The 24514-nt window shown below is 46.4% G+C and overlaps 1 protein-coding gene across 6 annotated transcripts; it reads right to left on the bottom strand.

Annotated features, from left to right (window-relative positions):
• LOC106581497 (immunoglobulin superfamily member 10) lies at window positions 1–19085 on the bottom strand. 6 transcript variants are annotated; one of them, XM_045704063.1, is made up of 11 exons: window positions 18905–19085; window positions 18376–18424; window positions 17884–18103; window positions 17528–17657; window positions 15722–16112; window positions 14373–15143; window positions 12311–14224; window positions 8695–11367; window positions 7136–8036; window positions 2916–3282; window positions 1–2794 (listed from the first exon to the last, which is right to left on the bottom strand). In XM_045704063.1, exons 1-11 carry the CDS (start codon window positions 18950–18952, stop codon window positions 1244–1246), a joined length of 9015 nt encoding a protein of 3004 aa, XP_045560019.1. In that variant the 5' UTR covers window positions 18953–19085; the 3' UTR covers window positions 1–1243. The 6 variants fall into 6 exon arrangements, with proteins under 6 accessions (XP_045560019.1, XP_045560022.1, XP_045560021.1 ...); XM_045704066.1 differs by having other exon boundaries at window positions 17884–18087; window positions 18905–19084; XM_045704065.1 differs by lacking the exons at window positions 18376–18424; window positions 18905–19085 and having other exon boundaries at window positions 8695–9827; window positions 9906–11367; window positions 17884–18355.
• Between the last annotated feature and the right edge of the window lie 5429 nt (window positions 19086–24514).

Raw genomic sequence — 24514 nt, 5'->3', positions numbered from 1 at the left:
TGATGGAGATCCACAATTTAATACATAACATACGAAACTTAACATATCATACTACATGGAGCGTCTCAGATTTACATACATAATATTACAAAATGCTCTGAGACCAGGTTGCTCAAAACAAATCCATTCAGCCACCTTGCTTTACTCAGCTCAATTAGCTTCACATTGTCAAAACAGGACAAAATACAGTACAAGAAACACATTCCATCTTTGGTTTAATTTCATCTCCTGCGTACCATTGATTCACAAAGTAGATAATAGTTACAAAAGGAATATTATTTTATAAAACCAATAATGCATTTACTTTTAGTGACAGTTCATACGATGCCACTGAATACTGTGTAAGTGATAATTTCACCTCCTAAAAGTCGCTATTAACACCAATCAAACTCCTGCATTTGTATTGATACAAGCACTGTCAAACCCCGAGAGGGGAAGGTAGACAACAACATGACAAACTAACAATGTTAATAAAAAAATATAAACAGTTAGAAATGTGAGAAATTTGTTTAGAAAAACTGTATGACAATCCAGTGTAAAATGTTTATTAAAAATGTATATTTGGCAGATTTCATTAAAATATACTGCCTGTTTACAAAGATTTGTTCACAAGAAATATGAAATGTCTTGAAAGCAAAATAGTTAGAAACATTCTGATAATAGAATGTTTCTGTCATTGCAGCAAATCAGTCATTACCAACACCCCAAAAAATAAAACATTGAGGAAGTGTCCAGAGGGAATATAGTGAGTTTCTCTCTTCCTCTCACCCCACAGGCTGTAATAGTAAAATGTCTGGTCAAAACACTCAACAAGTAGCCTCACTGTAAGACCCACCCTCTAGCCCCTTTTTAAAAACACCTCAAATGAGAACCAGCCGTGGGTTTCCAGACCTCTGACTCTGTTATAATAAGAATAACACCTCGCTAGTCACGACTTTCCTGGCAAAGAACAGACCCTCCTCTGTACAGCTTCTCTTTTTTCCTCGCTCCCTCCTCTGTTCCCTCCTCCGTCCCCTCCTCCGTTCACTCCTCCTTCTCTTAATAATCCTGTTCTGCTACTTGTTTGATTGATGTGAGCTGTACCGTGATCAAACTATTTCACAAACCCCACTCCTCACAAGTCCACATGTGGAAAATAGTCTTTCCTGACATTGTACATCATAAGAAGCACTGTGAAGTTACTGTGTCTGTTTAGAGTTTATAGTCCAGGGGTTTTATATTCCCCTTTAGTCAGCGCTGGTCCTCACAGCACACGTACATATGTGACCCGTGAGTCTGTGCCCAGGTGGTTTTTGGCCAGGCACTTGTAGGTGCCAGAATCTGCTGTAGTGGGTCTCTGGATGATCAGCGTGCCCTGAGGGTGGAGCAGCTCGCTGCCCGTGGGCCGCCCTTTCCCCGCCGTGGAGAGCACAGAGCGGTCTGGCAGCTCCCAGGTAATCTCTGGCTTTGGGATCCCGATGGCAGCACAGTTGAGCTGTATGGGTGCCGCCGCCATCGCTGTCACGGTGGAAGGAGGTCCCGTGGAGATGCGGGGAGGGTAGGCGATGATGATGACTGGCACTGTGAGAATCGCCTCGCCAGCGTCATTCCGCGCCCGACACACATAGTTTCCCCGGTCGTGGAGGGTGGTGTCCTTGACCACCAGGGTCCCATTCTCCATCAACTGGTGGCGTCCATGGACCTGCGGCCTGGCTAGGGTGTGGCCTCCAGGGATGGTCCAGTAGATCCTGGGTCTGGGGCTACCATCAGCCAGGCAGTGAAGGAACAGAGGGTCACCAGACACACTGCGTATGATCCCTCTGGGCCTGGTGAGGATTAAAGGCTTCTGGCCCACCTCCAGAACTATCAGCTTCTCAATGTAGCCCACCGAGTTCTTAGCGGCACAGCGGTACTTCCCAGCGTCCTCCTTGCTGGGGTTGTAGATGACGAAGGTTCCGTCGTCACCTAGGTGTTGGCGTGAGCCCCGGTTGGGGCCCCCCGTGAAGCGGGTTCCGTTGGGTAGCAGCCAGATGATTTCTGGTGTTGGGTGACCATCTGCAGAACAGTTCAGGACCGTGGTCTTCCCCATACGGGTCATTACTCTCTCGTTGAAGGGGTTCTTAAAGATAGGCCTTAGGAGCATGTCTGTGACCTCCAGCTGCACCACCATCACTGCCTCTCCTCCGTCATTCCTCGCCATGCAGATGAACTCCGCCATGTCCGTCGGACGGACGTTCCGAAACTCAAGCGTTCCATTGTGATGGACGTTAATCCTGCTGCCGAAGTACGGAGCGTTCAGGAAGATGTTATCCGGCATGATCCAGGTGATCTTGGGAAGCGGGTCTCCAGTGGCCTTGCAGTCTATGAACTTCCTGGAGTATTTGGTGGCCGTGTCTTTCACCACGATCCTGTTCTGGGAGTTGCCGTTGATCACCGGAGGGTTGCCATCGATATCCATCTTGTAAACTTTGCTGTCATCCCCGGCGGTGTTGTGAGCCATGCACACGTACTGCCCTGCATCCACCAGCTTAACGTCCTGGATGTCCAGGGAGCCGTTGATGTGCATCAGATAGCGCTCGTTGGAGGCTGCGATCATGTCGTTAGTAGGGAGCATCCACAGGATTTTGGGCTTGGGCTCGCCCGTGGCTTCGCAGTCAAAGCGAATTTTGCCTCCAGGCTTCACCTGGGCGTAGGTCCGGCTGGGCGTACGTATCCATGGCGCTGCCGTCACCACGGTGATGTGGACGTGCATCTCGTCCTTGCCCAGCTGGTTCTCGGCATAGCACGTGTAGTCTCCCTCCTCCGCCATGCCCACCTGTATACAGACACAACACCAGCAGTTCAGAGTCAGAGGACTACATCTAGTCACATTGAGTTAACCAATGAAAACTGCCCATTATTTCTATAGAGTAGCAGGCCAATGTAAGATTGCACACCTGATTAAGATAGAGCGTGCCATTTTCAAACAGGATGTATCGCCGTGCGCGTCCCCCTCCACTGCTGCTGTCTGACTGTAGGGCGCTGTTGACCATGGTGCCGTCCGGCAGGCCCCAGGATATCTCTGGCTCCGGGGTTCCAGATGCCTTACAGTCGACCTTCAGGTCATTGCCGTAGGGGACCCGCTTCTTGCCGTACATCTTGGGCTCGATCTTGGCTGGCTTCATGGACACAGTGACCTTCATGAGCTGGAGGTCGTCTCCCACCTTGCTGCGCGCCACACACAGGTAGTCCCCAGCATCCTTGTCACTCACAGAGTCCATGACCAGGGTGCCGTTGTCCAGGACCTGGATCCGGTTTCCCATCCTGATAAAGAGATAAAAAATAGTTATCATTTGAAGATAGCAACACATAACCGATAAAGCATTGGAAAGAAACAATGCCATTTTATTAGATATAATATTGTTTCGATTTTCAACGCTTTAAAAAATGTTCAAAGATTACATTTCTTATGTTTGATTTTACAATAACATGTTCCGTGTTAAAATACTATGCAGATGTACAATAGGCCATGTAGGGTTTAGACTACTGGGGAATATTTTCTGTTTTAATTGGAACATTCTGCAGCTTCAGCAGAAGCAGTCTTTTCATCAAGTGAGCAGCGTCTAATGACTTCTCCTCCTGCTTGGTACTTCCATCCATCTCCATGACAAAAAACATACGTTGAATGGTGTGCTACAACCCACAGAATGTCCACTAGGTAGGGCCCATGCTCATGGAACTGACACACAGAGACAGGGGGATGGAGGGACAGAGAGATGCTAGGCTTACAGCAGATCAGCATATGTGTATTTCACCTGGGTCTGTCTTTTATCAAGGCCGTTGGCGATGACTCACAATAATGGTTTGTTCCGAATCCTACTACAGTTGCAGACAATAATAAATCACTAATAGAAAACTCGTCAGGGTTGCCAAGCCAGCCACCATAACAGTTTAAATCAAACAAGAAACACAGGGAGGGGAAAAGCATTCCACTAAGTGTCATTATTTACAAAATGCAGCTAATGAAATAGGTGGGAAATAATGATTCAATGAACTGACCAGTGAATCAAACCATTCAGCTAATGAAATGGGGGGGGGATAACGATTCAATGAACTGACCAGTGAATCAAACCATTAGACACTGACTTTTGTTTACTGTTACATTCACAAAAGAAGCGTTGTTTCGTTTTTTTTGTTGGCCAATGTTCTACATAAGTCTCTGTCACGAAATATGTACGAGCTCTATTTTCAGTGGTTGCATGCAGAGAGGATACATGGCAGAATGTCAACTACATTATTAGGAGCAATATAAAGTCCTCCACCAGCATGCCAATGTTCTTCTGGTTCTCTCAAGTTCCTCTTTAAAGAACCCTGACTGGGTCCTTGCTCAAATAAAATAAAACTTGTTCATGTTGATATCCAGTCTAAATGCCGTCGTCTTCGCTTGTTATTTTGGCAAATACCCCCTCAGTTATTCTGGTCTCAGGTTTTCCCCAGCTAAGAACAAATGCTAATGGAGAAAACATTAAGAGGCTGAATAAGGTCATTCTACTGGGTCATATTCATTGGGTTCAACAGCTATGTAAGGCTTGTCATGAGATGATATGTTATGGGTTCAGTGGAAGACTATAGTGTACCTTTTGTCCTTGGAGAGATTCCAGCTCATTAATTAATTAATTAACAGCTGTAGATCAGATGTTTAGTTCATGCTAATGATCATTAGCGGTGTCGTCTGAATATCAATACAAAGGAAACTTTTTCCTGGATAGGTCCAAACATGTAAGCCCACTTGCGTGAGTGTTAAAATGTTGGTACTGAAACGAATAAAACATTTTCCTGTATAAATTGAAATATTATGGTCACCAAAACATCAGTCTTAGAGGACATGAACACTGGCACGCAATTCTTTTGAAAACAAAGTCCACTGTTAATTATAAACACACTCAGACAAAGCAAGCCAAACATCCTTTTCCTTCCAACTTACATTTTCAGATCTAAAGGACTTCACATGCAGCTCCAGTTTCTTCTAGATTCCATTAATCACGATAATACCCTTTCCATTGAGCTATCAGATCGGTTATACCTTAAATCCACACGCTCAAGGAGCTCACGCATCTTATTTACCTTCTCTCCTGATGTTAAACACATGGGCATCGACTAATCTGACTATTATAAAAACATTAAACACTATTATTCCCTATGTTACGGGTAGCACCCTGAGGGTCAATGCAGGAAGCTGAAAATGAGGGGAAAATGGAGACCCTAAGCCAGAAGTTTAAAATGAAAAAAGAGATACTGTACAGTATAACAAAGCAGTCTTTACATGATGTGTTCAGTCTGTCTTTATTTTCTCTGTTTTCCATCCACGTTTCTGTACATTTTCAAACTTCAGTGTTTTAGGTGCTCAGTGCATGGATGGACTAACTCAACGTTTTATTGGAGAGGCACAATACCTCTCGCTGAAGAACCCCAGTCGAAGCTCTCTGCACTGGAAACACAAGTAAATAATTTGGGGAGAAGTTACAATAACATCTATTTTGGGTTTTTTAACCTCTCTAGGGTAGGGGGCAGTATTTTCACATCCGGATAAAAAACGTACCCGATTTAATCTGGTTATTACTACTGCCCAGAAACTAGAATATGCATATAATTGTTTGATTTGGATAGAAAACACCCTAAAGTTTCTAAAACTGTTTGAATGGTGTCTGTGAGTATAACAGAACTCATATGGCAGGCCAAAACCTGAGAAGATTCTGTACAGGAAGTGCAATCTCTGACCATTTCTTGGCCTTCTATACTCTCTTTATCAAAAACAGAGGATCTCTGCTGTAACGTGACACTTTCTAAGGCTCCCATAGGCTCTCAGAAGGCGCCAGAACATTGAATGATGACTTTGCAGCCCCTGCCTGAAAAACAGTAGCGCATTTGGATAGTGGTCGATCTGAGAACAATGAGATGGGTGCGCGCGTGCACATGAAGAGGCCATTTTACATTTTCAGTCTTTGAACGAAAAAGACGTCTCCCGGTCGGACTATTATCGCTATTTTATGAGAAAAACGTTTGTTTAAAATCAATTTTTATGCGATTTTTCTCATAAAATAGCGATAATATTCCGACCGGGAGACGTCTTTTTCGTTCAAAGACTGAAAATGTAAAATGCTTCGAAGTACGGTAATGGAAGATTTTGAATTTTTTTGTCACGATACGCGTCCGCGCGTCACCGTTCGGATAGTGTCTTGAACGCAAGAACAAAACAGAGGATATTTGAACATATCTATGGATTATTTTGAACCAAAACAACATTTGTGGATGAAGTAGAAGTCCTGGGAGTGCATTCTGACGAAGAACAGCAAAGGTAATCCAATTGTTTTTGGTGAGTGCTAAACTTGGTGGGTGTCAAATTAGCTAGCCCGTGATGGCGAGCTATCTACTCAGAATATTGCAAAATGTGCTTTTGCTGAAAAGCTATTTTAAAATCTGACACCACGATTGCATAAAGGAGTTCTGTATCTATAATTCTTAAAATAATTGTTATGTTTTTTGTGAACGTTTATAGTGAGTAATTTAGTAAATTCACCGGAAGTTTTCAGTATGTTTGCTAGTTCTGAACGTCACATGCTAATGTAAAAAGCTGGTTTTTGATATAAATATGAACTTGATTGAACAAAACATGCATGTATTGTATAACATAATGTCCTAGGAGTATCATCTGATGAAGATCATCAAAGGTTAGTGCTGCATTTAGCTGTGGTTTTGGTTTTTGTGACATTATATGCTAGCTTGAAAAATGGGTGTGTGATTATTTCTGGCTGGGTACTCTCCTGACATAATCTAATGTTTTGCTTTCGTTGTAAAGCCTTTTTGAAATCGGACAATGTGGTTAGACGAGAGTCTTGTCTTTAAAAATGTGTAAAATAGTCATATGTTTGAGAAATTGAAGTTATAGAATTTCTAAGGTATTTGTATTTCGCGCCACTCGATTCCACTGGCTGTTGACTAGGTGGGACGATTTCGTCCCACATACCCTAGAGAGGTTTTAAACAGCTGTGTTGTAGCACAAAGAACCTGGATACCTTTCAGAGGGTGTGGATGTTTATCTGCTGGCGTGTGATTGTGCCTGTACGTCTCAGAATAGTCTGTGTGATTACATGTGTAATACAGACTAAGTAATCATTACCTGTGCCACTGGTCCACCACAGCCTTGGACGGTAGTCTCCAGATGATCCTGGGTTTGGGGTCCCCGGTGGCTGAGCAGTTCAGCCTCAGCTGGTCCCCATACGCCAGCTCTGTCCTGCGGTGTGATGCCTCCACGATCTCAGGAGCCATCTCCTTCTTCTCCACCGTCAGCGTCACCACCCTGCGCTCCGACCCTGTAGAGCTGGTGACGATGCACTCGTACTTCCCACTGTCCGTGCCGGCCGTATCGGTCAGGTGGAGCGTCCCGTTAGCGAACACAGACACCCTGGGGTCCACAGAGGGCTTCAGGGGCCGCACCGCCGTTCCATCATAGAGGACCCAGTACACGGTGGGCTGGGGGCTGCCCTGAGCGGTACAGGGTAACCACAGGCTCTGACCCACACCGGCCTGGACCTGCTGTCGTTTGGCCTCCAGGATGCCAGGGGGTGCTGCCACCACCTGCAGTCTGACAGTGGCAGTGTCGGCTCCTGCTGGGTTACTGGCGATGCACTTGTAGTGGCCTCGGTCATACACAGACACCTGCTTGATGAGCAGAGTGCCCTCTGGGGTCACTGACACTCTGGGGCCCGAGTTATGGCCCCTGATTTGGGTGAGGTTGGCCAGGATCCAGGAGACCAGAGGGGTGGGGCGACCCTCTGCCTTGCACTTCATCTCCACTGTCTTCCCTGAGTGGGACTTGATCTCCCGTACCTTGGGCTCCAGGATGCGTGAGGGGTAGGCCACCACGGACAGGGTGACCAGGAGCTTGTCCGAACCCTGCTCGTTCTCTGCCAGGCAGAGGTACTGACCACGGTCTTTGATGTTTGCATTCTGGATGGATAGAGTGCCGTTCGGGAACACCTCAAACTTGCCCATCTTGCTGTTGATGGTCATTGTGCTTCCTGAAAGGGAGCGAGAGAGGGAGGAAGAGGAACAATGGTAGAGAGATGGAAAAAGAGAAAGATGGAGAAAGAGAGAGATATGGGGAGAAAGAGACAGAGAGAGAGAAAGATGAACGAGCGAGAGAGAGCGAGAGAGAGAGAGCGAGAGAGAGATATGAAGAGAGACAATGGTATAGAGAGGAAGAGAGAGATGGAGAAAGAGAGAGGGAGAGAGAGAGAGAGAGAGAGACAGAGCGGGAGAGAGAGAGGGCGAGAGAGAGAGAGGGAGGGAGAGAGAGAGAGAGAGATATGGAGAGAAAAAGAGATGAAGAGAGAGATATGGAGAGAAAAATGAGCGAGAGGAATTGAGAGTGCGAGAGAGAGAGAGAGAGAGAGAGAGAGAGAGAGAGAGAGGGAGAGAAAGAGATGGAATAGATGGAGGGAGCGAGAGAGAGAGGGAGAGAGAGGGAGAGATGGAGGGAGAGAGAGGGAGAGATGGAGGGAGAGAGAGGGAGAGATGGAGGGAGCGAGAGAGAGAGAGAGAGAGAGGGAGAGAAAGAGATGGAAGAGATGGAAATAGATGGAGGGAGCGAGAGAGAATATATAAATGAACATACAGTATAGCTTCATTCCAAAGTAGTTTTTAAACTTAATATCTATACCCTGTTATTTTCCATACCCGTACTTGAAGAGAAGCGTTTCCAGCTGATGGTGGGTTCAGGGCTGCCCGCAGCCTCACAGGGCAGGAAGGCGTCTGAGTTGGACAGGACAGTGAAGCTGGCAGCGTTGCCTCCCACGATCCTGGGCTTGGTGAGCATGTCCTTGGTGGACCGCTCAAAGCCCACAATGTTAGCCGTTGTCGTATCATAGCCGGTGACGTGGGTATAGGCGTTGGAGATGGCATCGTCTATGTCCTTGCTGCTGTAGGGGGCTTTGGCGTGCCCCTGCTCTGCTTCCAGAATAGTCAGTGTGTCAAAGGTCAGGGTCTTGTCTGGGCCTCTGCTGGCCCTGTTACTGGACACCTTGGGCCTGGTTCTCCTGATCATGGGTCTCTGTGTGATTTGGTAACGGCTGTCTCTCCCTGACGGGAGCCTGATGTTAGTGTTCACTCTGATGGGGTCGGTGTTAGTCTGGACGCGGGTTGATGATTTAGTGTAAGGCCTTGAGGTGGTGGTTGGATAAGTTGTGGTAGAGGTCATTCTGGGCCTGGTGGTGGAAGTATAGACTCGTGGACGGTTAGTGGAGGACTTCATCTCATCTGTCCAGTTCTCATTATCGTATGAGTCTGAGTCTGTGGTGGTTTTCCCCTTAGAGGTCATGTCGGTGGACACAGTCACTGCAGACCTATCTGATTCTCTGGACGGCGTGTACAGGGGCTTGGAGATGGAGACGGTACGTGTGGGATATGTGGTGGTCTCCATGGTGGTTTCCATGGTGGTTTCTATGGGATATGTGGTGGTCTCCACGGTGGTTTCCATGGTGGTTTCTATGGGATATGTGGTGGTCTCCATGGTGGTTTCCATGGTGGTTTCTATGGGATATGTGGTGGTCTCCATGGTGGTCTCCATGGTGGTTTCTATGGGATATGTGGTGGTCTCCATGGTGGTCTCCATGGTGGTTTCTATGGGATATGTGGTGGTCTCCATGGTGGTTTCCATGGTGGTTTCTATGGGATATGTGGTGGTCTCCATGGTGGTTTCCATGGTGGTTTCTATGGGATATGTGGTGGTCTCCATGGTGGTCTCCATGGTGGTTTCTATGGGATATGTGGTGGTCTCCATGGTGGTCTCCATGGTGGTTTCTATGGGATATGTGGTGGTCTCCATGGTGGTCTCCATGGTGGTTTCTATGGGATATGTGGTGGTCTCCATGGTGGTTTCTATGGGATATGTGGTGGTCTCCATGGTGGTTTCTATGGGATATGTGGTGGTCTCCATGGTGGTCTCCATGGTGGTTTCTATGGGATATATGGTGGTCTCCATGGTGGTTTCTATGGGATATGTGGTGGTCTCCATGGTGGTCTCCATGGTGGTTTCTATGGGATATGTGGTGGTCTCCATGGTGGTTTCTATGGGATATGTGGTGGTCTCCATGGTGGTCTCCATGGTGGTTTCTATGGGATATATGGTGGTCTCCATGGTGGTTTCTATGGGATATGTGGTGGTCTCCATGGTGGTCTCCATGGTGGTTTCTATGGGATATGTGGTGGTCTCCATGGTGGTTTCTATGGGATATGTGGTGGTCTCCATGGTGGTCTCCATGGTGGTTTCTATGGGATATATGGTGGTCTCCATGGTGGTTTCTATGGGATATGTGGTTGTCTCCATGGTGGTCTCCATGGTGGTCTCCATGGTGGTTGAAGGCTCTGTTGATTCTATGGTGGTGCTGGGGGCTTCCGTGGTTGTTATGTTTTTTTTTAAAGGACTCCTGCCCCTGAAAGGCCTCCTGCTCCCTAACCCTCCATTTGGTCTCCGGTTTCCCCCAAATCTACGGGATAGGTACCCCCCTGACCCTCCATTTGGTCTCCGGTTTCCCCCAAATCTACGGGATAGGTACCCCCCTGACCCTCCATTTGGTCTCCGGTTTCCCCCAAATCTACGGGATAGGTACCCCGCTGACCCTCCAGATTCAGACACAGAGGATGAGGCCTCATCTGTGTCTTCTCTTGGGGCAGGTGGGGAGGCGATGGTCTGGGTGTCTGGGGAAGACTCTGTGGTGAGGGAGGACCTGTAGTCATAGGCTGGGGTTGTAGTTCCACGGCTAGTGCCAGGCTGGAGTGTGGTCAAGGCCTCAGAGTCAGGCGATGAATCTCCATAGTCATTGTCTGATGAGCTCTCTGGGGTCTCCGGGTGTTTACCTGCTCTAGACGGTGACTCGGTCACAGGTTCAGCCAGAGACTGCTGGGTGGGCAGTGCGGTTGTGGTTGTAGTTGTGGTGGTGGTTGGTTGGACTGTTGTTGATTCCTCTGTGGTGGTAGAGGGCCTGGCTGGTTTACGTAGTCTGTTGACTATTTCCCTCTGCCTGTCCCTGTTCCCAAACAGCTTGCCCCGGATGATCTTACCACGGACGATCTTGGAGGCAGTTGTGGTTGTGATGGTGGAGGTTGTTGGTTCATCTGTTGTGCTCGTCATAGGGTCGTGTGTTGGGTCAGACTCTGGGGCATTAGTGGAGGTCATGTAGCTGCTGGACACCTCACCTCTGGACTGAGAGTGAGTGGAAGTGGGCTGGGTGGTGGTGGGTCTCTCTGTTCTTCCTAGAGAGGAGCTAGGGACGTTGGGCGTTTTAGATGATGTTGTTGGTGTGACTACCCGCTGACCACCTGTCTTCTTCTCATCTTCATCACAGTCACAATCTGAAAAAGCAGCAACAATAACAATCATCATCAGTATCACCATCATCATCATGGCTATCATCACCATCATCACCATCATGGCTATCATCATCATCATCATCACCATCATCATGGTTATCATCATCATCACCATCATCACCATCATGGCCATCATCATCATCATCATCACCATCATCATGGCTATCATCATCATCACCATCATGCTATCATCATCACCATCATCACCATCATCATCATGGCTATCATCATCACCATCATCGCCATCATGGCTATCATCATCACCATCACCATCATCATCATGGCTATCATCATCACCATCACCATCGCCATCATGGCTATCATCATCACCATCATCACCATCATCATCATGCTATCATCATCATCATCACCATCATGGCTATCATCATCATCATCATCATCATCACCATCATCATGGTTATCATCATCATCATCACCATCATCACCATCATGGCTATCATCATCATCATCATCATCACCATTCATGGCTACCATCATCATCATCATCACCATCATCATGGCTATCATCATCACCATCATCACCCTCATCATCATGGCTATCATCATCATCATCATCGTCATCATCACCATCATGGCCATCATCATCATAATCATCATCACCATCCTCCCCATCATCATCATCATCATCACCATCATCCCCATCATCATCATGGCTATCATCATTATTACCATCATCATCATCATGGCTATCATCACCATCATCATCATCATCATGGCTATCATCATCACCATCATCATCTTTTGGCTCTTCCTCATGGCTCAAGTCTCTCACCAACAAAGATAATGTCAACATCAAAGACAATAAACTACATATCATATTTCAACAACATGACATAACGTACCTGTGGTCAGCTCCATATTGTAGAAACTACATATCATATTTCAACAACATGACATAACTTACCTGTGGTCAGATCCATAGTGTAGGGAACTGTGCTGTTGCCTTGCTTCTTCACAATGTTGGGCTGTTTGAGTTTGTTCAGGATGGACTGGATGTCTGTGATCCGGTTGGGCTTGATGAACCTCCTCCTGCCAGGGAAGTTCCTCCTCCGGCCCCCTCCTCTTCCTCCTCCTCCTCCTCCTCCTCTGCCCTTCATAGGAGGGATGATGTGGATCTGCTGGCGGGAGATGATGGTGGAGCCTGCAGGCAGACGGGGGGACTTGATCCTCTGGGTGGTGTGGAAGGTGATCTCATCCTGCTCTCTCTCTGTGGTGGTGACTGCAGTGAAGGTGGTCTGGCTGTCTGGGTCAGTGGCTGTGTGGATCTCAGGCTCTCTGTGGGGTGATCTGGGACTGTCCATCATGGGGGTGACATTGGGGTTGGTGAGGCGCGATAGCGCCGCCCCGGTGGAGGTATCTGGTTCTGCAGGTGTTTCTCTGGAGAACTGGATCAGGGTCTCATCTGTGGTGTTGGTAACAGCGAGGAGGAGCGTGACGGGTTGTCTCAGAGGTACTGTCATGTTCCTCTCCAAAGGGGACGACTCACCACTAGACCCATTAATTCTGGGGCTGTATTGAAAGACGGCCTCACCCTGAGTTTCATTGATACTCCCCGTGCTGTGGCTGCTGTGGGTGAATGTGGACTCGATGGGTGTGGCGTCTGACCGGGTGTATGAATCTGTCATTACTGTTGTCACTCTGTCAGTATTTTCTGTTGTTACAGTGAAACTAGTCCGACTGTCATCTGGGATCTCCATGGTTGTCATGACACTGGTTTCACTGTTGTCGGTGGTTGCCATGACATTACTCTGATTGTTTAAATTCTCTATGCTTGCAGTTACACTCATCATACTTTCATCTGGAGTCTCTGTGGTTGGCATGACGCTGGTTGGTAAAACAATGAGTCCGTCTTCATGAGACAGACCCTCCCCAGATCCAGCATCACCGTCCCCAGACATGTCAGGCTCTGAATCTCCTTTTTCTTTCGCACTCTTTGTCTTTGTTGTTGAACCACCTTGGGCCTTCTTCATGAACTCTGCAAATCTCTGGAGGTCTACTTTCCTGGAGGCTTGATCAAAGACCCTCCTGTTGCTCCATATGCGCCTGCTGCTGGCTGGGCTCCTCCTTCTCCCCCAAGAGCCCCCTGATCCTCTGCCCTGAGAGGAAGACCTGAGTCTGGGGTAGGGCCTGTCTAATGTGATGGTCCTGGACTCCTGGATGGTTCTGTCAGAGGGGCTGGAGGAAGGTACCTCACTGTGGGAATCCTCCCTCTCCTCTATGGCCCCATCAACCTCAACCCCAGCCTCCACCCCTGACCCCTCTCTATCCACCACTGTCACCTTTCTGGACCCCTCCCCAGTGACAGTCACTTGGGACGTCAACAGGTCCACCCCCAGGTAGTTAGCACTGAGACACCTGTAAAACCCCCGGTCTCTGGAGGTCAGATCTTTTATTCCTAGAGTCCCGTTCCTATAGAGCTTCCTGTTCCCATAGGATTTATCCAGCACTGTGTGGTCAGGTAGAATCCACTGGACCGAGGCCTCAGGGTTGCCTGCAGACCCACAGTCTAGAACCAGGCTCTGGCCCAGTGGCCGTGAGAGCTTGACCCCGTTGACCTCTACCTCCTCCACATCGGGAGACAGTACGGTGACCCGGAAGCTGAGCACGTCTGCGTCCAGGTAGTTAGTGGCGATGCAGCGATAAAGCCCAGTGTCTGAGGTGTCTGTTCCTCTCAAGGTCAGCCTGCCATCAGCGGTGATCACTATCCTGCGGTCTTCGCTGGAGTAGGGTGCCCGCACCTTACTGCCGTCCGATAAGATCCACTGTACAGAGGGTTTTGGTTCCCCAAACGTCTTGCAGTTGAGCTCCACCACCCCACCTTAAAATCACAACAAGAATCACATCAATAAATATATTTTTTTTATGCACATTGCTATATTGTAGCTCTTGAAAGTATGTTACAGTACATACATTATATGGGCACATTTCTACCCATCCACGACACATTGTGTACTGTAGGACCCCACCTATGAGGACAGAGTGCTCAGTCTGGGTCTGGTTGTCTCGTTTGATGATGGTCCAGCTGTAACGGTCCCTCGTCTGCGACACCTTGTTCTCCACTCGCAGGTTGACCACTGACCTGTACTTAATGTGCAAGGTGGAGAATGTGGTTGTGGTACGGTCCAGCTGAAAGTTGACCTCTCCCTGCATCAACCATGCAGGTGAAGCCTTAATCTCAGCCTCAATGTCTGTGTGGATTTCATCATGTCCCTCCTTTGGTCTGATCTGGCTGTACTTGTAGATCATGTCTGGGGTCCTGGAGAGCATCAACCCTCTCTCTAACCTCATGGGAACGTCACTGTATGTAGCCAGGATGCGCCAGAGCTGTTGGATGTGCTCATAGTCAATATTACAAACCAGCCATGTAGAGATGGTGGTGGAGAACATGGTCACGTTCTTCTCCCCCTCCTCCACCTGGGTTAGAGTCAGGTTCTCCATGGCTGATGGTCTCTGGACTGTGCAGGTAAGGCTAGCGTCATTGTGGAACTGAGCTGTTAGATTCATCTGCAGAGATCCAATGGGGGCTATGAAGTCATGGGGGGAGACAGGGGTGTAATCCCCCTCGTCCAGGCTGACGTTCCTCTGCTTCAGATGGGGGTGGATCCAGGGTTTGGTACAGGTGAAGGCATCACGTGGAAGCTGGGTTAGGCTCTTGCCTGTAGAGGGAGCGGGGGTCTCACAGACGGGGCAGGCCTGACCTCTGGCATAATTCCTGTCTCGCTTGCATTTCAGCACAGCTGAAAAACAAGTTCATCATTGAATTTATATTTACATTTTTATGTCATGATTTAATAAGGGTTGGTTCCCTAATTTCCATGTTTTCACACTCCTTCAAAATGTTGTTTATGATACTGTTCTAAATCACAGTTGGTATTAAGAAATAATCAATAAGTATCTGGAGATATATTTACATTCGCTTATGTCATTATTTGATAAAACAGTAGAGCCTTTGTTCCCACCTTTTAGTAATTTTAGGTACTACATGTCACGCTGAGATTGAAAAAAGTGAAACAGCTGTGTTTCCAACAATCTGTCCCTCAAAAAGATTTATCTGTCTTCTTTGGACAAGCATGGTTTTCCTGTTGGAGGTTGTCACACGCAACATCACTTTACTGAATAAATAAATGTTTTTCACTCTGTTTCATGGTTTAAATTCATGCATGTAGAGATTCCACCAGATGTACCCTGGTCTTCCCTGGTTTATTCCAACTTATGATCCATTTTTTATGTACAGTAACTGTCAACAGAACTGGGGGCCTACTCAGTTTAGTGAAACATTCAGAATGTTGCAGAGAGAAATGTACTATATCTTTACCTGAATTTCTCTCCGCCCACTCTGGGAACCAAGCCATGCGACAGTCGCAGGACCAGGGGTTGCCGTGGAGATAGACATTCTCCAACTGAGAGCAGCCAGTGAAGACGTCTTTGGGTAAGCTGGCGAGGAAGTTGTCAGACAGGTGGATGTTCCTAACGGAGGACACCTTGAACACTTGGCTGTGCCTCAGCGTGATGAAGGTATCCGGGTGGAGCTGCTGGAGCAGGTTGCCCTCCAGGTGGACCAGCTGTAACATGGTAAGACCGTAGAACGCCTCCGGGTTGATGAACTCGATGCGGTTGTGGTCCATGTGGAGTCGTATCAGTCCCTCCAGGCCTTGGAAGATGTCCTTGTTGATCTCCTTCACTCTGTTGTAGCTCATCTTCAGGACCTGAAAAAAAAACGCAAGTTGTAGTCGCATAGAGGCCCCTGGAGCGCTGGAGAACGAGTGTGCCACAGCTAACTTGTTTGAAACACTTCAATAGAAAAACAGTGTCATAAAAGCATCCGGACGGAGGTTATTCTGTCTGGGAGCACTTCCAGAAGTCAGCTGTTTACTCTTTCAATAAGAGTAAATCTAAACAGTTGTTGTAAGGACCGACGCAGGAGATGAGAAGCAGGTACGGGGAGTCAAACATTTAATCCGGAACAGACAGGGAACAAGACAGTAACAGCGTCAGCACACGGGTATATAAAGACATATGAACATTAATGCTGAAGCAGGGAACAGAGTGGGGAAACCAGAAAGATATATGACAGAGGTGACTGAGTCCAGGTGAGTCCAATAAATCTCTGATGCGCGTGACAAAAGTTAAAGGCAGGTGTGTGTAATGATGATGGCAGGAGTGCTGGGGAGCGTGTCGCCCTCGAGCGCCGGGGGGGGAGCAGACGTAACAGTTGTAAAGTGATGCAGTCCAAATCCCCCCTAACCCTAACCCTCAGGGCCTACAAACGGTTCTGGAATAAAATATTAACACCACGGACAAAGACTAGTAAAATCTTTTTCAAGATGAATTACACTTTGCGTTGCTGTTTGAATGATGTTACTGTAAGGAAGTAACTTGTATTTATTAATGTCTTAGCATGCTTGGTTTTGTAGCTCCACTAGATTGGGAAAAGCCTGCTCATAATTTTGTGTTTGGTTGATGGTGGTGGAAAAACGCTGTCTCAGGCACCGCTCCAGAATCTCCCATAAGTGTTCAGTTTGTTGAGATCTGGTGGCTGAGACAGCCATGTCATATGGTTTACATTGTTTTCATGCTCATCAAACCATCCATTGATCACTTGTACCCTGTGGATGGGGAAATTGTCATCCTATATGGGGTATAACCATGGTAGCCAAAATAATGGCCAAAATAATGACCTGCCCAGCTGTTATATATATATATATATATACTTTTTAAAATTTTAACTTTATTTAAATAGGTAAGCCAGTTAAGGACAAATTGTTATTTACAATGACGGCCTACCCCGGCCAAACTCAGACAACGCTAGGCCCTCTTGTGTGCCGCCCTATGGACAGATATAGGGAAGGCCAATCACGGCTGGATGTGATACAGCCTAGAATCGAACCAGGGACTATCGTGACGCCTCTTGAACTGAGATGCAGTGCCTTAGACCGCTGCGTCACTCCCATCATGACCCTAAGCATGATGGGATGATAATTGCTAACTAACTCAGGCACCACACCTGTGTGGAAGCACATGATTTAAATATAATTTGCATCCTTCATTCACTCAAGTGTTACCAATATTTTGTCAGTTACCTGTATATCAACAGGTGTTTATTTCAGTGCTGTATGTATACCTGTAAGGACTTGAGGTCTTGAAAGGCCCTGTCAGCGATGCTGTGGATGGTGTTGCTGTGGAGCATCAGCAGCTCCAGGTGTTTCAGCCCAGACAGATCATTCTCCCTCAGTGAGGTTATACTGTTATACCTACAGAGAACAGAGTAGGGAAACAATATAGCTGTGAATAATTTACTCTTGCTCAAAATATAACCCAAATCTACTGTATGTGCATTAATAAGGGGTAAGAGAGAGTAGAGAGAGAGCAAGAGAGAGCAAGAGAGAGCGGAGAGCGAGAGAGAGGGGGAGGAGAGAGAGCAGAGAGAGAGAGAGAGAGAGCAGAGAGAGAGAGAGAGAGAGAGAGTCTGACTCTAACCCTAGGTTAATTCTTTCCACAGCCGTCTGGATCTGGCCTGGTATTGCGGTCAGATATCTAAAGGTACAGTGCACTTCGGTGGGAACGTAGCACGCGCACGATTTGGGGCAGCCACTGGTTCCTGGTAGCAGAGCGGCCAAGATAAACACAGCAGTCAGCAGCCACTGCCGCAGGTATGAGGGGCCGTCGGCACACACACTCATTCTGGAGAGGGAGAGTGCTTCACACTCAGGAGAGAGAGAGAGAGCAAAGAGAGAAAGAGAGAGAGAGAGAGAGAGAGAGAGAGAGAGAGAGAGGGAAAATGGAGAGGTAAAAAAGGAGGTAGACATATTTAGTGTATGTGTGTGTCTGTGTGTGTGTGTGTGCGCATGGCAAGAACAGAGTTTTAATTTATCAAATATAAAGCAAAATCCTAATGAATCAGCAGAAATATATATTTTTTAAACAATATATCCACTAAATCAATGTAGATAACACTCTAACACTCCATACCTTTCATCTCCAATCTCTCTTCAAGATGAAAGGAACACGCACGGACTTTCTAAGGGTTTTGAAAGCAAGGTTTTATAACACAAAGTAATATCCGTTTAAAATTATTTCAACATAACAAAAAAACATATTTCCCAATGCACACAGAGAGAAGTTGTGCGTAAAGCCTACAGTGGAGTAGTCTAATAATCGCGCACCATTCTACAGTTAATTTGCACTGCTGTCCTAAACCTCATCAACACTTCACCTCTGAGACTCATTTTATGAGCGCATGGTAATGAAATAACACCTTGCTCCTAACCTACGCTCTAAAAAAGTTTAACCACGCAACATGACTTGATGTTAAAACTTGTTGTTAATTTCCATGTTTTGAGTTAGGTATTCTTGTACATTCATAAATATTTTCCAGAAGCACACAACAAACTACAGAAATGTAATATTAATCATGTTCCATATGGTATTTCTACTTCTAATGACGCTATAGCCTCATCTGTCATCCAATTAGAAGTTCTCCACACTTTACCACACGTACCTGTGTCAGTGGAAGTCTAAATGAATCCACATCCTGGAATGACCTCATATGAATCCCTTTTTTTTTTAGGTATAATGTCCCAGTAGCCAATTGTAGGGGAAATCCTAGAGGTTGCAAGCCATTCCGTTACAAGACTACTCCTGTATGTCTGAACTGGGAGTGTTGTGGGAATGAACGGAATGGTCTGAGCGCTAATGTCTAGCTCCCACCCACCCACCCACCTTTGCCTCCTTCATTACGGGGCGAAGATTCCCCCAGGTACAGATCTAGGATCTGAATCTGTACCCCCCCCCCAACCCACCCACCCACCCACCCACTCCTCCAATCCTAACCTTTACCATAAGTGTGGACAGGTAGCCTAGCAGTTAAGAGTGTTAGGGAAGTAACTGAAAAGTTGCTGGTTCGAATCCCTGAGCTCACTAGTTGACAAATCTGTTGATGTGCCCTTCAGATCAAATCAAATCAAATGTATTTATATAGCCCTTCTTACATCAGCTGATATCTCAAAGTGCTGTACAGAAACCCAGCCTAAAACCCTAAACAGCAAGCAATGCAGGTGTAGAAGCACGGCGCTTACCCCTAATTGCTCCGGTAAGTCGCTCTGGATAAGAGTGTCTGCTAAATGACGAAATTGTAAAATGAGACCCAGTGTCTAGGGGCAACTTCACTCTCTTCCCCTTTGTATTGCTACAGTACCCATAGACTTGCAGTCATTGTGCTAATGCCAGTTAGTATTGGCTAAAATACCACTAACTTCCTTCATACTGCACGCAGAGCCATACAAATTACATTTTATTTGTCACATGCTTCATAAAAAACAGATGTAGACTAATAGTGAAAGGCTCTTCCCAACAATGCAGAGTTAAAGATAAAGACCAAAAAAATAAGCAGCGAGAGAAAGAGAGCGGAGAAAGAAAGAGATAAAGAGAGAGAGAGAGAGGTAGAGAGAGAGAGAGAGAGAGAGCTGAGAGAAAGCGAAGAGAGAGAGAGAGAGCTGAGAGCGAGCGGAGAGTGAGAGAGAAAGGAGAGAGAGAGAGCGGAGAAAGAAAGAGATAAAGAGAGGGAGACAGCGAGAGAGAGAGAGAGAGAGAGAGAGAGAGTCAGAGAGAGGGAGAGAGAGGGAGAGAGAGAGAGAGAAAGAAAGAGATAGGGAGAGAGAGAGAGAAAGAGATGGAGAAAGAAAGAAAGAGAGAGAGGGAGAAAGAGGGAAAGAGCGGAGAGTGAGAGAGAGAGAGGGAGAGAGGGAGAGATAGTGACACGAGGAATAAACACATAGTGAATAACATATAATAACTAGTAATTGGTCCAGAGACCATAAGATGGCTACTATCCATTGCAGCTCCATCTTGACAAATGTTATCCATGAGTTCATCTGACTCGGGGTAAGTAAAACAAGAACTTGTTCGGCTTCAGGGAATCAATTTGATAATTTTTTCAACACTAAATCTTGGGACTCATGCTATATATGCGTACAATTAAATAGCAAGGACGATTGGAAATATGTGATAGCTAGGCCTATCTTACAATTGATAACGGCAATGGTGGACCATACTTTCCAGGTCTATGTCCAAACAGTTCGAGCTTCTAATTTTCAAAATTAATCTCTCCAGAAAAAAATCTCTCACTGTTGCCGCCTGTTATAGACCCCCTCAGCTCCCAGCTGTGCCCTGGACACCATATGTGAATTGATTGCCCCCATCTATCTTCAGATTTCGTTCTGCAAGGTGACATAAATTGGGATGTGCTTAACACCCCGGCCGACCTACACTCTAAACTAGATTCCCTCAATCTCACACAAATTATCAAGGAACCCACCAGGTACAACCCTAAATCCGTAAACATGGGCACCCTCATAGATATTATCCTGACCAACTTGCTCTCCAAATACACCTCTGCTGTTTTCAATCAGGATCTCAGCGATCACTGCCTCATTGCCTGCATCCGTTATGGGTCCGCAGTCAAACGACCACCCCTCAACACTGTTAAACGCTCCCTAAAACACTTCTGCAAACAGGCCTTTCTAATGGACCTGGCCCATGTATCCTGGAGGGATATTGACCTTATCCCGTTAGTAGAGGATGCCTGGTTGTTCTTTAAAAGTAATTTCCTCACCATCTTAAATAAGCATGCCCCTTTCAGGAAATGTAGAACTAAGAACAGATATAGCCCTTGGTTCACTCCAGACCTGAATGCCCTCGACCAGCACAAAAACATCCTGTGGCGTATTGCACTAGCATCGAATAGTCCCCACGATATGCAACTTTTCAGGGAAGTCCGGAACCAATACACACAGTCAGTTAGGAAAGCAAAGGCTAGCTTTATTTAATTCCAAAAAGTTCTGGGACACTGTAAAGCCCATGGAGAATAAGAGCACCTCCTCCCAACTGCCCACTATCTCCCTAGGACACACTGTCCCCACCGATAAATCCACAATAAGCGAGAATTTCAATAAGCATTTCTCTACGGCTGGCCATGCTTTCCTCCTGGCCACCCCAACCCTGGCCAACAGCTCCGCACCCCCCGCAGCTACTTGCCCAAGCCTCCCCCACTTCTCCTTCACCCAAATCCAGATAGCAGATGTTTTGAAAGAGCTGCAAAACCTGGACCCGTACAAATCAGCTGGGCTAGACAATCTGTACCCTCTCTTTCTAAAATTATCCGCCGCCATTGTTGCAATTACTAGTCTGGTCAACCTCTTTTTCGTAGTGTCCGAAATTCCTAAAGATTGGAAAGCTGCCGCGGTCATCCCCCTCTTCAAAGGGGGTGACACTCTTTACCCAAACTGTTACAGACCTATATCCATCCTGCCCTGCCTTTCCAAAGTCTTCAAAAGCCAAGTTAACAAACAGATCACTGACCATTTTGAATCCCACCGTACCTTCTCCACTGTGCAATCCGGTTTCCGAGCTGGTCACGGGTGCACCTCAGCCACGTTCAAGGTACTAAACAATATCATAACCGCCATCAATAAAAGACAGTACTGTGCATCGACCTGGCCAAGGCTTTCGACGCTGTCAATTACCGTATTCTTATCGGCAGACTCAACAGCCTTGGTTTCTCAAATGATTGCCCCGCCTGGTTCACCAACTACTTCTCAGATAGAGTTCAGTGTGTCAAATCGGAAGGCCTGTTGTCCGGACCTCTGGCAGTCTCTATGGGGGTACCACAGAGTTCAATTCTCGGGCCGACTCTTTTCTCTGTATATATCAATGATGTTGCTCTTGCTGCTGGTGATTCCTTGATCCACCTCTACGCAGATGACACCATTCTGTATACATCTGGCCCTTCTTTGGACACTGTGTTAACATACCTCCAAATAAGCTTCAATGCCATACAACACTCCTTCCGTGGCATCCAACTGCTCTTAAACGCTAGTAAAACTAAATGCATGCTCTTCAACCAATCGCTGCCCACACCCGCCGGCCCGACTAGCATCACTACTCTGGATGGTTCTGAATATGTAGACAACTACAAATACCTAGGTGTCTGGCTAGACTGTAAACTCTCCTTCCAGACTCATATTTCCAATCCAAAATTAAATCTAGAATTGGCTTCCTATTTCACAACAAAGCTTCCTTCACTCATGCTGCCAAACATACCCTTGTAAAACTGGCTATCCTACCGATCCTTGACTTCGGCAATGTCATTTACAAAATAGCCTCCAACACTCTACTCAGCAAACTGGATGCAGTCTATCACAGTGCCATCCGTTTTGTCATCAAAGCACCATATACCCCCCACCACTGCGACCTGTATACGCTCGTCGGCTGGCCCTCGCTACATATTCGTCGCCAGACCCATTGGCTCCAGGTCATCTATAAGTCTTTGCTAGTTAAAGCTCCGCCTTATCTCAGCTCACTGGTCACCATAACAACCCCCACCCATAGCACGCGCTCCGGCAGGTATATCTCACTGGTCACCCCCAAAGCCAATACCTCCTTTGGCCACCTTTCCTTCCAGTTCTCTGCTGCCAATGACTGGAACGAATTGTAAAAATCGCTGAAGTTGGAGACTTATATCTCCCTCACTATCTTTAAGCATCAGCTATCTGAGCAGCTCACCGATCGCTGCAGCTGTACACAGTCCATCTGTAAATAGCCCATCCAACGACCTACCTCATCCCCATATTGTTTTTATTTACATTTTTTGCACACCAGTATTTTTTTGCACACCTCTTTTGCACACCAGTATTTCTACTTGCACATCATCATCTGGACATCTATCAATCCAGTGTTAATTTGCTAAACTGTAATTACTTCGCCACTATTGGTCTATTTATTTCCTTGCCTCCTTACTCCATTTGCACACACTGTATATCATTTTTCTATTGTGTTATTGATTGTACGCTTGTTTATTCCATGAGCAACTCTGTGTTGTTGTTTTTGTCGCACTGCTTTGCTTTATCTTGGCCTGGTTGCAATTGTAAATGAGAACTTGTTCTCAACTAGCCTACCTGGTTAAATAAATAAAATAAAAACATTTTGACAGGTTTTTATAAGTTACAGATGATGACAATGGACATCGACAGATCATCTCCAGTAGGACTCGGTACTGGTTCTCTCTGTACAAACAGTATTTCTGTCTGTCCGGAGTTCTGTTTGTCTGTTTGAATGGCAAAAGAACATGATTTGTTTACTAAAACAATTCAGTGGTTTACCCTTACATTTCATGGATCTGGGGTTCTGTTTGTGGGTGACTTGGTAAAGAAAGTTAGACAGAATGACTCTTGAGTCTGTCACAGTAAATAGAAAGATTCTGAGGAAGCCAAAGCTCAAACACGCTTAAGTCCTACAACGTGTGTTCCTCGTCATGATCCTGTCCCTCTCCCTGCTACTCACCACAACATTGCTCACACAACACTTCACTGTACTGGGACGTGAGACACAAACACAACTCAGACTACAAACAGCAATCTGACTAAACACCACCAATAGGTACAAAGTATATATAAAGTATACAAGTCCCAGCCACAGGTACAAACTGTGGAAGGATGGTAGGTGACTTCATTGATACAGGATAGGGAAAGGCTGGCGGAGCCAGTTATTAAATACATGACTTTGAGAACTGGCACCACGTCCAGTGAGTCTAATTCACCCCATGTGTTGTTGTTTACTCTCCCTCTTCCTCATCTGGTGGCCATGTATGGCACTACAGCTCTTCTGTCTGTTCACTGTCTCATCACATCACTGGCCTTACAAAGTCATGTTCACTAATGAAATACTTCAATTCAGCTTTGGGATTAGTTACGCAAAAAAGTGAGACATTACATATTACTTGTTACATTTAACAACAGTAACACGTTACTTTACAATATTACTTTGTGTGGAAGGTAACATGTTATATTACTAGTTATATTACTTTGCGTTTTTTCATTAAAAAAAATCTGGAAATCACACAAGTTTGTTTGACTGTCTACCAAAGCTAGGCTACTTACTAACTCAGGTTTGATCACTAGTTCCTCCCATCTGATAGGCTGCTTACTAACTCAGGTTTGATCACTAGTTCCCTCCGTCCATCTGATAGGCTGCTTACTAACTCAGGTTTGATCACTAGTTCCTCCCATCTGATAGGCTGCTTACTAACTCAGGTTTGATCACTAGTTCCTCCCAT

Source organism: Salmo salar, chromosome ssa20 (assembly GCF_905237065.1).
Source record: "Salmo salar chromosome ssa20, Ssal_v3.1, whole genome shotgun sequence".
Lineage (NCBI taxonomy): Eukaryota > Metazoa > Chordata > Actinopteri > Salmoniformes > Salmonidae > Salmo > Salmo salar.
The sequence above is the reverse complement of the archived record's forward strand: the minus strand, read 5'-3'. Positions and strand labels throughout refer to the sequence as shown.